The sequence below is a fragment of the Scyliorhinus torazame genome, chromosome 16 (genome assembly GCF_047496885.1).
Source record: "Scyliorhinus torazame isolate Kashiwa2021f chromosome 16, sScyTor2.1, whole genome shotgun sequence".
Classification (NCBI taxonomy): Eukaryota; Metazoa; Chordata; class Chondrichthyes; order Carcharhiniformes; family Scyliorhinidae; genus Scyliorhinus; species Scyliorhinus torazame.
The window spans coordinates 65,512,100-65,528,601 of record NC_092722.1 but is presented as its reverse complement, the minus strand read 5'-3'; the positions used below and the strand labels follow the sequence as shown (position 1 = coordinate 65,528,601).

Sequence of the window (16,502 nt, the reverse complement as noted above, 5' to 3'; positions counted from 1 at the left end):
GGGAATATGACCAACTACAAGTTCCCTCTCACGTCACACACCATCTTGATTTGGAACTAGATTGCCGTTCCATCGCTGTTGCTGCCTCAGAATTCTGGACTCGCTTCCTAACATCACTCCAGGTGTACGTCAATCGCATGGACATGGACTGCGGTGATTCAAGAGGGTGGTTCGCCACCACCACCTCGAGGGCAATTAGGGATGGGCGACAAATGCTGGCCTAGACAGTGACACCCACATCCCATGAAAGAATAAAAGAAATAGCTGCCCTGCTGTGCAAAAGCATGCACAGGATCTTTTATATCCATCAGAGAGGGCAAGAGGGATTTAATGTGAATGCTGACACCTCCCACAGTCGTACATTTGGAATATCAGTCTAGATTGTATCCAACACTGGAATGGGCCTTGAACCCATGACCTCGGACTCGGTCGAGAATGCTACCACTGAGCGACAACTGATACCTGAAAGAATGTGCCGTTCTGAAGTAGTTTCAAATTGTAGTTGCTGTTGTAATTCAGAGAAACATGGCAACCAATTTCTATACCACAAATGGCTGACTTGACTAAAGTCTAATATTGACTGTGGCACGGGGAGACTTTGCTGTCCTTTGAACTTTGGATTTTTTCCATGCACATGAGTGAAACTACAGTACTCCACAATGAAGACTATTCGATAGTAGAATCTAATCATTTGTTACACAAGTGCAAAGCAAATATTTGCCAATCTGGATTTTCTAATGTGTTTCAGTTTACCCCCAAGCAGTTGTGTTGGGAGAAATGTGGTATATAAGGATCCTTTCTGATGATTCCCTTATTTCCCCTTTCTTTATTTTTATCGCCATTATCATTTTGATCCATGGATGCTTAATGGGCATTAATATACCTTTAAGGCGAGCAAGAGAAGAAAGGAATTCAAAAGTTACAAAAGAGAACACACTGCTAGCTTTCGAGCAACTGAACTTAAACTTTGGCACCCAGAGGTGCCAGTTCGGTTGGATGGCTGGTGGCTAGTGAATTGGCCAAAAAGGCCATGTTGTGCCTAGTAACAGGTGGTGATTGGGTTCAATCGAGGAGGGTGATTTCCAGAGACCCAAGAAAAAGAAGAGTTTGAACCCTGGATGTTCGAAGGAAAGGACCTGCACTCTCTCTCCCTACTGTTCTCTCGAGAACAGCTGCCAATCTGTAGGGACCTGAATGAATCTACAGTAAAAGAAAATTCAGGCTGGAAAGCAGAAATCTTGACCTGAACGCCTAGTTGAAGGGACATGCTTAAAGACAGCCATCTGAAACAAAGACTCTTTATCCTTCTACTTATTATTTTCACTCTCTCTTCCCTTCTGTTTGTTCGTCCAGTGTGTGTGTATAGAGGGTGGAGCAAGTTAAACTGGGGGATTAGGAATTAGATAATAGTTAACCAGTTGCATTTGCTACATATTTCATTATAGTTCTTGTTTTTTTTAAAAAAATATATTTTATTGAAAATTTTTCGATCACAATTTTTTTCCCCTTACGCATCAAACATATTTTAAAAAAAAGAAAAATTAACAGTGAACAAATGGCTAACCAACATGGTCAACTAATCATTTAACATAAAATAAAACTTTCCACCATTTCCCCCCCCCCCCCCCCCCCCCCCCCCCGGGTTGCTGCTGCTGGTCATCTATCTTCCCTCTAACGTTCCGCTAGGTAGTCGAGGAATGGCTGCCACCGCCTGGTGAACCCTTGAGCCGATCCTCTCAGCGCAAACTTCATCTGCTCCAGTTTAATGAACCCCGCCATATCGTTTATCCAGGCCTCCAGTCCGGGGGGTTTCGCTTCCTTCCACATGAGTAAAATCCTACGCCGGGCTACTAGGGACGCAAAGGCCACAACATCGGCCACTTTCGCCTCCTGCACTCCCAGCTCATCTGCAACTCCAAATAAAGCTAGCCCCCAGCCTGGCTTGACCCGGACCTTCACCACCTTCGAAATCACTCCCGTCACTCCCTTCCAATACCCCTCCAGTGCCGGGCACGACCAAAACATATGTGCGTGGTTTGCCGGGCTTCCGCCGCACCTCCCACACTTGTCCTCCACTCCGAAGAACCTGCTCAATCTTTCTCGCGTTATGTGTGCTCTATGTAGCACCTTTAATTGAATCAGGCTAAGCCTGGCGCACGAGGAAGAGGAATTTACCCTGCTTAGGGCATCAGCCCACATACCCTCCTCTATCTCCTCCCCGAGCTCTTCTTCCCACTTTCCTTTTAGTTCGCCCACCAGCTCCTCCCCCTCTTCCCTCATCTCTCAGTATATCTCTGACACCTTGTCCTCCCCGACCCACACCCCCGAAAGCACTCTGTCCTGGATCCCCTGTGTCGGGAGCAGCGGAAATTCCCTCACCTGTTGTCTTGTGAACGCCCTCACCTGCATATACCTAAGGACGTTTCCCCGGGGCAACTTATACTTTTCTTCCAATGCTCCCAAGCTCGCAAACGTCCCATCTATAAATAAATCTCCCACCCTCCTAATTCCCAACTGGTGCCAGCTCTGGAATCCTCCATCCATTCTTCCTGGGGCAAACCTGTGGTTGTTCCTGATTGGGGACCCCACCAGGGCTCCCCTCGCACCTCTCTGTCGCCTCCATTGTCCCCAGATATTCAATGTTGCCGCCACCACTGGGTTTGTGGTAAACCTTTTTGGTGAGAGCGGTAGCGGCGCCGTCACCAGCGCCTCTAGGCTCGTCCCTTTACAGGACTTTCTCTCCAGTCTTTTCCACGCCGCTCCCTCTCCCTCCATCATCCATTTACGAATCATCGCCACATTGGCGGCCCAATAGTAGTCGCCCAGATTCGGTAGCGCCAAACCTCCTCTGTCTCTGCTACGTTGTAGGAACCCCCTCCTTACCCTCGGGACTTTCCCTGCCCACACGAAGCTCGTGATGCTCCTGTCTATTTTTTAAAAAAAGGTCTTAGTGATTAGTATAGGGAGGCATTGAAATATAAATAAGAACCTCGGGAGGACCATCATCTTAATTGCCTGCACTCTGCCCGCCAACGACAGTGGCTGCATGTCCCACCTCTTGAAGTCCTCCTCCATTTGTTCTACCAATCGTGTCAGATTAAGTCTGTGCAAGGTTCCCCAGCTCCTAGCGATCTGAATCCCCAGGTATCGGAAGTTTCTTTCCACTTTCCTTAGGGGCAGGCCTTCTATCTCTCTACTCTGGTCCCCAGGGTGTATCACGAAAAGTTCACTCTTCCCCATGTTAAGTCTATATCCCGAGAAATCTCCGAACCCCCTCAATATCTGCATGACCTCTGTCATCCCCCCACTGGGTCAGTCACATACAACAGTAGGTCATCTGCGTATAGCGACACTCGGTGTTCTTCTCCCCCTCTAATCACCCCTCTCCATTTCCTGGAGTCTCTCAACGCCATGGCCAGAGGTTCAATTGCCAACGCGAACAACAATGGAGATAGCGGGCATCGCTGTCTTGTTCCCCTATATAGTCGGAATACTCCGATCTTTGCCGACCCGTGACCACACTTGCCGTTGCGGCCCCATAAAGGAGTTTGACCCAGCTAACAAACCCGTTCCCGAACCCAAACCTCCTTAGCACCTCCCATAAGTACTCCCACTCCACCCTGTCAAATGCCTTCTCTGCATCCATTGCCGCCACTATCTCTGCCTCCCCCTCTACTGGGGGCATCATTATCACCCCTAATAGTCGTCGCACGTTGACATTCAGTTGTCTCCCCTTTACGAACCCTGTCTGGTCTTCGTGCACCACCCCCGGGACACAGTCCTCTATCCTCGATGCCAGTACCTTTGCCAGCAATTTGGCGTCCACATTCAATAATGAAATAGGTCTATAGGACCCGCACTGCAACGGATCTTTATCCCGCTTCAAAATTAGCGATATCGTCGCCTCCGACATTGTCGGGGGTAAAGTCCCTCCTTCCCTGGCCTCATTAAACAGTGGGGCCAACAAGTCCACGTATTTTCTATAAAATTCCACCGGGAACCCGTCTGGTCCCGGAGCCTTCCCTGCTTGCATATTCCCCAGCCCCTTAATAACCTCGTCCACCCCAATTGGTGCCCCCAGGCCTTCTACCTCCTGCTCCTCCACCCTCGGGAACCTCAATTGACCCAGGAACTGCCGCATCTCCTCCTTTCCCTCCGGGGGTTGGGACCTATACAGTCCTTCATAAAAGGTCTTGAACACCTCGTTTATCTTCCCTGCTCTCCGCACCGTAGCTCCCTTTTCGTCTCTAAATCCCCCTATCTCCCTCGCCGCTGTCCTCTTTCGCAGCTGATGGGCCAGAAGGCGACTAGCCTTTTCCCCATATTCATACCTCCTCCCCTGTGCCTTCCTCCACAGCACCTCCGCCCTTCTGGTGGTCAAAAGGTTGAACTCCGTCTGGAGCCGTCGTCTCTCCCTGTACAGTCCCTCCTCCGGGGTCTCCGCAAATTCCCTGTCCACCCTTAAAATCTCCCCCAGTAATCTTTCCCTTTCCTTGGCCTCTGTTTTCCCTTTGTGGGCCCTAATGGAGATCAGCTCTCCTCTGACCACCGCTTTTAGTGCTTCCCATACCACTCCCACTCGGACCTCCCCGTCGTCATTAGCCTCCAGGTACCTCTCAATACATCCCCGCACTCTTCCACACACTCCTTCATCCGCCATCAATCCCACATCTAATCGCCAGAGTGCTCGCTGCTCCCTTTCCTCTCCTAGTTCCAGGTCCACCCAGTGTGGGGCATGGTCCAAAACCGCTATGGCTGAATACTCAGCTTCTTCCACCCTTGAGATCAACGACCTTCACAGAACAAAAAAATCTATTTGGGAATACACTTTATGAACATGGGAGAAAAAGGAGAACTCCCTGGCCCTCGGTCTAAGAAATCGCCATAGATCCACTCCCCCCATTTGGTCCATAAACCCCTTGAGCACCTTGGCCGCTGCCGGCCTTCTTCCGGTCTTAGATCTGGATCTATCTAACCCTGAGTCCAGCACGGTGTTGAAGTCCCCTCCCAATATCAAGTTTCCTACCTCCAGGTCCGGTATACGACCCAACATCCGTCTCATAAATCCCGCATCGTCCCAATTCGGGGCATATACGTTAACCAACACGACCTCCATTCCCTCCAGCCTGCCACTCACCATTACATATCTACCCCCGCTATCTGCTACAATGCTCCTTGCTTCAAATGCTACCCGTTTCTCCACCAATATGGCCACCCCTCTATTCTTTGCATCTAGCCCTGAGTGCAACACCTGTCCCACCCATCCTCTCCTTAACCTTACTTGGTCCGCCACCTTCAGGTGCGTCTCCTGGAGCATAGCCACGTCTGCCCTTAGTTCTTTCAAGTGCGCGAGCACTCGAGCCCTTTTAATCGGTCCATTCAGGCCTCTCGCGTTCCACGTGATCAGCCTCACTAGGGGGCTACCTGCCCCCTTCCCGTGTCGACTAGCCATCACCTTCTCTAGGCCTATCCCGCTTCCGCGCTCCCACTCGCTGCCCAGGCGTTGCATTCCATCCCCGTCCACCCACTCTTTAGCCATTTCCTCTTTGATTTCCGCAGCAGCAACCCAGTTATCCCCCCCCCCCCCGCTAGATCCCCCTCTAGCGTGATTGCTCCCCCCATATTACTTCCGCAAGTCCCCTGACTTCAACTGACCCCGGCTACTCCTGCTCCCTCCTTGACCCCCCCGTGTGGGGAACTCCCATCTACCTTGCGCCTGTCTTCCTGCCATTATCTTTCTGGCGTGGGAACATCCCTATACCTGACCCGCCTCTTGTGGCGCAGCACCCTTTCCCCTCCCACTCCCATTCCTCATTCTCCGCCTATGTCCCTTCTTTCCCCCCCCCCCACCGGCTCCCACATTTCTTAGTGTCTCCCCCCTTCCCAATTTACTTCTCTATTTACATCGACAATAACATTCCCTACAGTATCAGTCCCTCAGTTCCGATCCAATTTCTCATCTTTAATAAAGGTCCATGCTTCTTCCGCCGTTTCGAAATAATGATGTCTCTCCTGGTACGTGACCCATAATCGTGCCGGCTGCAGCATCCCGAACTTCACCTTTTTGTGTAACACCTCCTTGGCTCGGTTAAAACTCTCCCTTCTTCTCGCCACCTCCGCACTCCAATCCTGGTACACCCGTACCACTGCATTCTCCCATCTGCTACTCCGTACCTTTTTAGCCCATCTCAGGACCTCTTCTCTATCTTTAAGGCGGTGAAATTGCACGATTGTCGCCCTAGGTGGTTCTCTCGCTTTTGGTCTTCTCGCCGGGATCCGATGGGCCCCCTCCACCTCTAAGGGGCCTCAGCTCCCATCAACGAGCTTAGCATCGTGCTTACATAAGCCCCGCAATCCGCTCCTTCCACTCCCTCAGGGAGACCCAGTATCCGAAGGTTCTTCCTTCGCGCTCTGTTTTCTAGGGCCTCAATCCTTTCAATGCACTTTTTGTGGAGCGCCTCGTGCGTCTGTGTTTTGACCGCCAGGCCCAGGATCTCGTCCTCATTATCCGTCACCTTCTGCTCCACCACGCGGAGCTCTGTCTCCTGGGTCCTTTGTGCCTCCTTAAGCCCCTCAATTGCCTGTAGCATCGGGGTCAGCACCTCCCTCTCTAGTACCTCCACACACCGTCTCAAGAATTCGTCTTGCTCGGGCCCCCATGTCGCCTGGGCTTTCTCCGCCGCCATCTTGTGTCTTCTCCCTTTCTGTCCCTATCGTCGAGGATTCCTCGCGCTGCAGCCGCCGCCGCCGATATTTTCCTCTTTCGTTGGGGGGGACTCCCTATTCACTCACCCCACACCGGGATTCGTCGCGCGAAAATTTCCCTTTGGGGCTCTTAAAAGAGCCCGAAGGTCCGTTGGAGCTGGAGCAGAGTACCAATTCATTTTATCCAATTAAGGAGCCATTTAGCGTGGCCAATCCACCTAGTCTGCACATCTTTGGGTTGTGGGGACGAAACCCACGCACACATGGGGAGAATGTGCAAACTCCACGCTGACAGTGACCCAGAGCCAGGATCGAACCTGGGACCTCGGTGCCGTGAGGCAGCAGGGCTAACCACTGCGCCACCGTCCAACTTGAATTGCACTTTTGAGGTCAGCGCTGTGCACAACTTGATCTTCAGATTTGGCCATTTCCAGGGTGTAAATCAGATTAAAAGGGATGTAGACAACTAAGGAAATATCAGAATAATTGCCAGGAGGCTTAAGAACCAACAGACGGAATTGAAGGGAAAGTTAATTGGAAATCGAGCATAAGTCTGCAGGCAACTGGATGTGCAGCCCGACATGTCGTTGGACAGCAGGTGGTGCTGAATGAGATGCTTACTCGCTGTGTCACTCCATAGTTCTGCTCCTTTAGGTCAGCACTGCAGCAAGCTGGAAGGAGCTAGGTGCAGCGGACCATTCCTGTCACTGGACATGCCAGCATTATGGCTAGTCAAGCAGTCAGGCAATTGTAGTTTGGATATTTGCCGTCCGAGCCGGTAATGTGCTGTGCTCCTAACCTTTCCTGATCCGTAAATTCTTGTTCCCAAAGAAATTTCAAGATGAACTGCAGCAGTCAGTGAATAACTGCCCAGATTACATGTTGGAGACATTGAGGAGGTGACAAGACAACCTTAAAGCTGAGTTTGCAAATGTACTTTTCTATAAATAGTTTTCAGCAGAAGATGTCTGTGCGTGCATATCTTTATCAGTCACTGACTTCAGGCAGTTGAAAGATATAAATTTTAATGGGGCCTGCCAAAATTTCACCTTCACACAGATTGGCTATTTCTGAAACTGAGGCAGATAGTGGGCAATATACGGGGCATATTTGGAAAGGGTTCATGTGAAGGAGAGTGAAAAGCCTGACATTTACTTTCAGACACAATTGAACGAGTACTATGACTCCGTTCTATCCAAAAATATATGTTGCTGCAACATTGCAACCATTGTCAGTGTATGAATGTCACATAAAAGAAATAAAATTATAGAATAATACGGTACAGAAGATAGCTATTTGGCCCATTGTACTCCGGCCAATAATCCTTTAAACGATTTAGCTCTGTAGTACTACTTCCCTGTTCTTTCTTCATTGTCCTGCAATTGTTTTTATGGTAGATTGTTTCCACTGGCCAGGGAGTGTAAAACACAAGGCCACAACCTCAGGATGAGGGCTGATCATTTACGACTGAGATGAGGAAGAACATCTTCACTCGAAGCATTGTGACTCATTGGAATTTTCTATCCCAGAGGGTTGTGAATGCTCCGTCGTTGAATATATTTAAGGCTGAGCTCGGCAGATTTTTGGGGTCTCTGGGATTTAAGGAATATGGGGAGTGGGTGGGTAAATGAAGCTCGAGAACAGCCACAATCGTATTGAATGGCAGAACGGGCTCGATGGGCCGTGTGGGTCGACCACTGCTCTAATTTTGTTTGCTCTATGTTCCTTTTCAAATATATATCTAATTGTTTTTTCTACTGAATCTACTTCTGCCTTTCAATTAGGGAATTCCAGAAACCGGATGTGCTAGTATATATATATATATATATATATATATAAAAAGAGGACTTTCCTCATCTCCTCTGGTTAATTTGCTGATTATCTTAAATCTGCCCCTTCTGGTTAATGACCTTCCTTCCCTGGGTTTACTTCTATCTAGGCTATCAAAAATCCTCATTCTTTTGAAACTGTAGAACATTGTGGTACATTAGTATAGTTAATTCCATCATTTTATCTCGCCCTCCATTCTCCTCGCCCCTCCTCTTCCCATGCCATCCCCATTCCATCCTTCTCACACACGATTCCAATTCCAACCCCTCCCATCACCTTGCCATGTCATCCCCCTCATGCCATTCCTATCCCATAAGATGTCCATATCTGTCCTCTTATTGCACAGTAACTTGTTGTTTAAACAGACATAGTTTGACATTTCAAATACCCAGAGATTGACGAGAGCAAACAAAATAAACTTTACAGTAGTCAGAAAAGTAAAACAATTTGCAATACTCAGAATGAGAAGGAGGTAAGTATGAATTACATTGTGTACCTTGCGTTGCCCTATTATGTATTTTCTTTTATTTCCTTTTCTTTTCATGTACTTAATGATCTATTGAGCTGCTCGCAGAAAAATACTTTTCACTGTACCTCGGTACACGTGACAATAAACAAATCCAATCCAATTAATAGGCAAACTATGGTCGATGGTTCAATCTTTTCTGAGACTGTGTTTCTCAAAATTCACAAAGCCACACTCCCGCCTCTAAATACTGGCGCAATTCCAACTCTTTCACAAACCATGAGCTTTGTTAAACTGGCACTGCTCCTGGGTTTCTCCCAACTCCAATCCCCAGCAGATTTGCAGAATTCGCTGTGTGAGAAAATGCCGAGATTGTACCACAGAATGATGCAGCATGTTGGAACTTTTAACACGTTGTCCCACTGCTCCAGTGAATCACTTGTTCAAATCCGTTATTGTGCTGAAAGATTTTTGCCTGTGCATGCATTTCTTACCCTAAAAAGCAAAAATCTTGTCACGGTTTTTGGACCTTGTTTGTAGGCTAATATTGAGCATGTCTGTGGAATTGACTGTCATAAGAGTTGCTGATGTAAAAAGTTCTCAGGATGCTGTAGTTACAGGCTGCTGTCAGTAGGTGGTGATGTAGTTCTACTGCTTTCTGTACCTGTATCCTGTGTTACACCATGAGCAATTCCATAAGAATTCTTTGTCCCAATTACGATTAATATTGTGGAAAAGAAAATGAGTGGAGCTGTATTGACTTTTGCTTTTTTTAACTAGTTTTTCACATTTTGTAGCCAGAGTAAATATTGACAATAGTGTGATACTATGGCAGTATCACCTTTATGTGCAAGGTCAGTTGTTTCAGTTCACTGTATTGGAACATTTTCTTTGTTTAGATTAGTTCTTCTGCTTAGTAACTCGTTATTATCTGGAGGCAGTACAGACGACTTTGAGATATTGGGCAGTGAAATGCTCCGAGCAGATCCTGCACAGAGTGTGGTTGGTTGATAAATGAGAATTATTAAATGTCTTTTTTTTTTTTTAGATTGAAGTGGCCATGCATTTAATTGTTGGAATCTAGGGCAAAGATTTCTCTACCCTGCTGACCCCTTGTTTTGTCTGCCACATTGCAACTGGGGACCTGTTTTTTGTAAAACATCTCTGAACAAGTGAAGAGGGCACTCGGTAGCCTGCTTGCCTCCACCACGCTGTGTTAACGTTATTATAATGTTGCAGCAATTCCTGAAGGCTCTTCCCTGCCTGGTTGATATAGAAGAAAAAAAATCTTTTAAGAGCTTCAATCTCACTGAGGATATGCCAATCCACATCAGCAACCTGCTCTGAAAACATTGCTCACATTTTGACAGCTGAGATTAAATTTCCTCATAACAGCTAAGACAATCACCAACATTCTAAAGCAATCAACATTCTTAAAAAATAAAAACACCCACGGTATTTTGAAATAAAAGTCAATTTGCATTATGTCCAAATGTTAACAGATCCTCTGAAAAATATTCCAGGTTCCGGATCCGTATCTTCGGTTAAAACTAATCAGCGCTTGACTGAGCCATGTCCTTTCTGTGTACCAAATTGCATTGAAAATTGTCCATAAGATTTTGTGATATATTGTTTACAGACTAATAAGCAGGATGAAGGTGATGGCAGTAATTAGAGATATAGAGTTATATATTTCTTAATTTAAAAACTTAGAAGCATTAGCAGTCACTGCATTTTTAATTTGCCTATATAATGTCAGAATAAAAATTAATAATTCCAGATTTGCCTTTCTTTCTTTAATTCTGCCACTGGTGGGTAGAGGTAATGTTTTCACCCACTTGTTAGCCTGCTTGTCTGGCTACAAAATGTGAAATATTATTCAAGCAGCATATAAATCATGTTTGCAGGCTGCAGTTTAACATCTGAAAGACAACATTGAGTGCCCCACCCCCTCAATACTGCAGTGTGTGTGTCAGTCTAGATGTGCTTCAGTCTCTGGAGTGGGACCTCACTCCACAATTTGAAGCAAGAGTGCTCCCACTAACCTGTGGTGCACATGCAACCCTACCATTTTTAAGGATAATATCGCTTTTGCTTTCTCCCTGATCCTGTTGTACTGGCCGGAGATCCAAGATATATTGGGGCGGGGGAGTGCAAGTCTGACATCTGAACAGTGGATGGGATTAAAAACAAATTGTTATTCTTGGCCCATATCCCAAAAGGTCTTTGGTTCAGAGGGACGACTGCAGAAGCCTTTGGAGCTATATGGATGCAGGAGAAAGCTAGGGGATTCATATTATAAAACAAAGTTCTATGGATGCTGCAAACCTGAAATAAAAGCAGAAGGTATTGGAAATAATTTGGCAGGTCTGGCAGCATCTTTGAGAGAGGAACAGAGTTAACATTTCAGGGCATAACCTTCCATCTGAACTTGAAAAATAGGGTCATCGACTTGCTTAGTGCTAAGAAGTGACTTTACCTTTGATTCATACCTTGTTTATTTATAGATTGGCTCTGTATCTCATTTCGTTTGGAGCTGATGAACTGGTTGTTTCTAATATTTAGGTCGGATTGATAGTGAAGACTTTCTGCTCAACCTTTACTTGCACAAAGAGGAGGTGCTGGAATGTGTGACGGACTTGAGCCCTTTATTGGACTGCCTGGGCTCTGCTGGAGAAATGGCTTTCAGTGAGGAGGAGAAAAAGGTAGTTTAGTCTTATTTATCCAGCCAGTTTTGAAATGTGTTACTTTCAGCCTTGTATTGGAAAGGAAAGGCATCCTCATTCTGTCGTCAGCAGTAATCTGAGAACACATTGAAGTGTTTTTCTCCTTCCTTTAGCGATACAGAAATGAACACACGAGGAGGACATTCGGCCCATCGTGTCTGGGTTGGCTCCTTGCTAGAGCAATCCAAAACCAGTCTCGCTGGTCTGCTTGCTCATTTCCCCAACATTGAATCAAATGATTTTCTACTTTCACCTTAAACCATCAGATTATTTCTGCCTCATCTATTCTCTCTGGAAAAGCATTGTATGTTCTCACAATTATTTTCATAAGCATTTCTTCCGATCCCTCACTTTACTTACTGTTTTAGTCACTGTTTAATTAATTGCTTTGTGTTAAATAACCGGAGGAAATAATCTTCCTCATGCTATCAAAATCTTTCTTATTTTTGTAAACTTGTTATGTCTGGTAAGCCTCCTCTGCTCGAACAAGCAATGGTTCAGTATTTCATGCCTTTGCCCCTAAGAATAGGATATCACCCTGATGAATCTGTGATATTATTAAGATGCCTAAAACTGCAGGTCATACTCTAACTCTGGCTTACACATTTCTTTGCCCAAAAGAGATAAAGGCCCAAGTATATTTAAATCTGTTTAATCACAGTTGTTTTATTCAGGGCATCAACTTGCCTTTTCAAATCAAGCACGCTTTCTAAAGCTTTTGAAGTATCAGTCAAGTCAGGTTACCTTCCACAGACGAGAGCTACTGTGAATGGATTTGGGAATAAACTTGTATCTTAGTCCAGTAGAGCTAATGTACCATCGTTTAAGTATTTTTACATTTGCTCAATGTTTTTTGCAGGTGTTATTGAAATGGTATTGTACCATTTATTTTAAATAATAATATGCTTGAAGGATTTTACCCTGTTCATATGATATCGCTTTGAGAGTTCAGTTAGTAATATATTAAAAAGTAAATAAAGCCAAGGATTTGTTTCCCATTAGGTTCAGTGGTCATACTCCGTGCCAAATTTTTCCAGGAACCAGCAAAAGGTCGAATGCATGCGACTCAATCTAAAATAAACAGACATACAGAAGACACAGCAATCACCTGGTGTAGGAACAATAATAAAGAATTATGGAATGAAATAGTTTACACTATTGACCCTTTAGGCAAACAATGTGAATATAGAATAAAGTTTGATTCATTGCATTTAATTTACAGCACAGTAACCGACCATTCGGCAGACTGATCTATACTGCTGTTGTCTAGCTTCCTTTAAAGGCACCTGTGTACCTCCTATCAGTCACTCCTATGTCCAAGCAATCTCTGGATAAAGAAGATTTGCCTGAATTCATTATTGGATTTTTAAAAATAACTACATTATTCATGGCCCCTAGTTCTGGATGCCCAGCAAATGGAAACATCTTATCTACATCTACCCTGTCAATCCCCTTTGTCATTTTAAAGACCTCTATGAGGTTACCCTTCAGCCTTCACTTTTCCAGATAAAGCAGCCAAAACCTATTCCGTCTTTCTTCACTTCTGCTATAATTCTAGCTCATCTATTTTTCCCTGCATGCCTCTATTTTTCTTTGTATTAAGGTGGTCAGAACTGTATTCAAAATGTGGCTGAATATCGTTTCAGCAATTGGTGTGTTTAGCATGTGTGCAGCATGCTTTCAGGTGATTTAGACTGAGCGTATTCTTCAGAAAATGTACAGTATCCAGATTTTCCTATTACCTCCAAGAAAGGTGGTTATGGCTGTTAATATTGTTATGGGCCAGGGTTTAGAGAACCCCAAAGTGTATCATGGAGTTCACCTGACCCACAGCTTTTACTAGATTGTGGTATGGGGAGCACACGGCCCGCTCTACAGGTGTGGTACAGCAGAAATGGAAAAGTATTTTTTAAAGCAAAACAATGTTTATTCTATGAACTCAAGTTAACCTTTTTAAAACATACAGTGAACATCATAGCAACCATTAATTCAAATACAACCCCCAAAGACTACAACACTAAGTAAACCTTTAAGCTTTCCTTTTTAACATCCATACAACTTAACAACAAAACCTTTATCAGAAGCACATCAGGTTAAAGTCACTACTGAAAACATTTATAATTCTGAATTCACCAAATGATCAGGAGATTGTCTTTTGATGGCAGAGAGAACAGCAGTACACCTGCTTGGTCTGGCTTCAGCTCCAACATTGAAAACAAAACTAAAACACACCCTGCAGCCTGCTCAAAAACAAAAGTAAAAAGCTGACAGATAGCCCAGCTCCACCCACACTCTGACATCACTGCAATAGTAAACACCCATTTCTTAAAGGTACTCTCACTACAGATATTTATCTACATACCCATTTATAAACACCCATTTCGTAAAGGTACTCTCACATGACAATATGTTGATGTTTAGGTGGTTGTGGAATGCTGCCAGGGAGAGACCGCCAGAGGTGCCATGGCTAAGTTACTGAGGAAAGTAATTGAAGAGAGACTGCTCAGCGCCGGGACTGCAATAAATCTTCTTCAGTCAATGAAAGATGCTTGCCCAGCGCTGCAGTCCTTACTAAGGACTCTCACAGAACCAGCAACGGCTACAAAGTCAGGTTAGTTACATGAGAATCCCCTAAAAAGACCAGTGGTGACTCAATGTACTCGTGAGTGCAAAAATGTTGTGGTAAACTGGTGAGCTGCCATAAAATACTTAATAAATTTAAAATGGTCTCATTGAAATCTACAGAATTGTTAGCATCAATTCTGTCAAGTTTTCCAAGAGGCTGTTTCTCCTGTCTGAAGAATCTAGGTCATAGGCTCAGGGTAAAGGGCCAGCTACTTAACACTGAGATGAGAAATTTTTTGACTCAGAGCTTTGTGAATCGTGAAATGCTCTACCTCGTGGGCTGTGCAATCCCAGTCATTGAGTATATTCAAGACTGATGTCTGTAGGTTTTTTCACCCTATATGAATTGAATATGAGGATATCGTGGGAAAGTGAAGTTGAGGTAGAATATCAGCGATGGTCTTATTTAATGATTGAGCAGGCTCTTATGTTCTCACCCTAGATCAATGCAGCAGCAGCAAACTTTTTTTCCCCTGAGCCAGCTTAACTTAAAATATATGTCCCTTTCCTATTGCTAATTGTAAGTTTTACTCTTCAACAAATGTATTCAGTATTTAAAGCCCAATTCGAAATCTGTAATGTGTTTTGCTGCCTTGCGGTGTTATGGAGGAGCATATGAGGGTAATGTGATAGAATTACTAGCTGAATTGAACAGAGGGTTATTACTGAAAAAAGAGACAAGCCATTGAAGCATTTTGTCTTGTACTCATCAGGACAAATTTCAAAGGGAACAAAGATTTATATCACTTGAGAAAAGGGCTGTTCCTTGCAGTCAAAATTGTTGTTCCCGTTGAGATTTGGAATCCTTGCACCTGCCCTGATGAGTGCAAGAGGAAAAACTTTAACAGCTTGTCTTTTTTCAGCAGCCTTCTGTACTATCAAGGGACAATTTGAAGAGGGTTTGGCTGATCCTGAGGCATGCTGTGCATTTATCTAGCGATCTGGGCAAGTGATGACGTTTTGTGACAGACGCAGAATTCACCAGAATGGTCTGAAACCTTGAAGCCCCCAAAATAGATAAACAGTTGGAAAACCCATCTAAAAGAACAACAGCCATTGAAGAACATTTTATGATCTGGTTGAGCTATATGAATCAATGCTTGGTGCAACAGCAAATGTGCTTATGTAGCACACCTTAGTAATGTACAATATCATCTATGCTCAAAAGCAGTTTTGTAATAGTCATCGGTATAGTTTGGGTCTGCCAACCTCCACTGTTAACGGTGTAATTAGATCTTAACCAGGTCTGTGTCTGGAGTATGCCAGTACAAAAAAAAAGACTCCCTCAAGTTTGTTGTCCAATTACAATTGCAGCTCTGCTCATGGAGAAGTAACAAGTGATGATAAATCGGAAGCAAGGAAACGATGTGACTCTGCATGGGCAAGAGAACATGGCTTTAATGGAACCAGAGAATTTTGGATCAATGCTAGATAAAAAGGGAGCATTAGAGATCAAGGAGAAAAATAAACTGTTTAGGTTTGTTTTGCCCTCGCAAGACAGATTGATAATTTTGCTGAAATTAAGGAAGCATGCACAGGATTCATGTAACAATTAAGGGATATTTCAATTTGTCAGCTATGACACTGGAATGTTTTCAATGGAAGTAAAAGCAGAGAAAGTATGTTACTGAGCACAGTGCGAAACATGTGCATGATTCTAATTACAGAATGTACACAGTGAGGTTCATCGTGGACCTTAATGCTCTATATAATAACTTGAGGAGAGTAGAGGAGGTTATAGTTAGAAAACTTTGAAAACATGTACCACAGTGTGCTTGAGTTTATACTCGGACTCGAGAAGAGTGCAGCAGAAATTTTCAAATGGGTGGAGATGAATTGAAGAATAAAGTCGAAGAGATGAAAGAAACTGGCCAGGCAAGCTAAAATAGTAAACCAGATTAAGATTTTTATAAAACTTAAGTCTTTTATGGGATGTCGCTGGCTTGGTATTTTTGAAGTACAGGCTTGCAGATCAAAAAGGTACAAAACAAACAGAACACTATTGGGAAGGTGTTTTCATACAGGCTGCTCGTGTAGACTGACAGTTAGCCCACACAAACTGCCGATGACCTCATTGGTGATGTCCTGTGATCGAACTCTTAAAGGGACCTTGTCCACTCGGAACAACATGAATGCACAACTCTTTTCTT

The 16,502-nt window shown here is 44.6% G+C and overlaps 1 protein-coding gene across 7 annotated transcripts in view; it reads left to right on the top strand.

Moving 5' to 3' along the window:
• zbtb40 (zinc finger and BTB domain containing 40) overlaps positions 1-16,502 on the top strand; it is a 113,312-nt gene that overhangs the window by 16,334 nt on the left and 80,476 nt on the right. For all 7 annotated transcript variants that reach the window (XM_072478590.1, XM_072478586.1, XM_072478588.1 and 4 more), the window contains 2 exons: positions 11,567-11,706; positions 14,149-14,338. In XM_072478590.1, the coding sequence (XP_072334691.1) occupies positions 11,567-11,706; positions 14,149-14,338 (330 nt within the window). The remainder of the gene's footprint in view (positions 1-11,566; positions 11,707-14,148; positions 14,339-16,502) is intronic.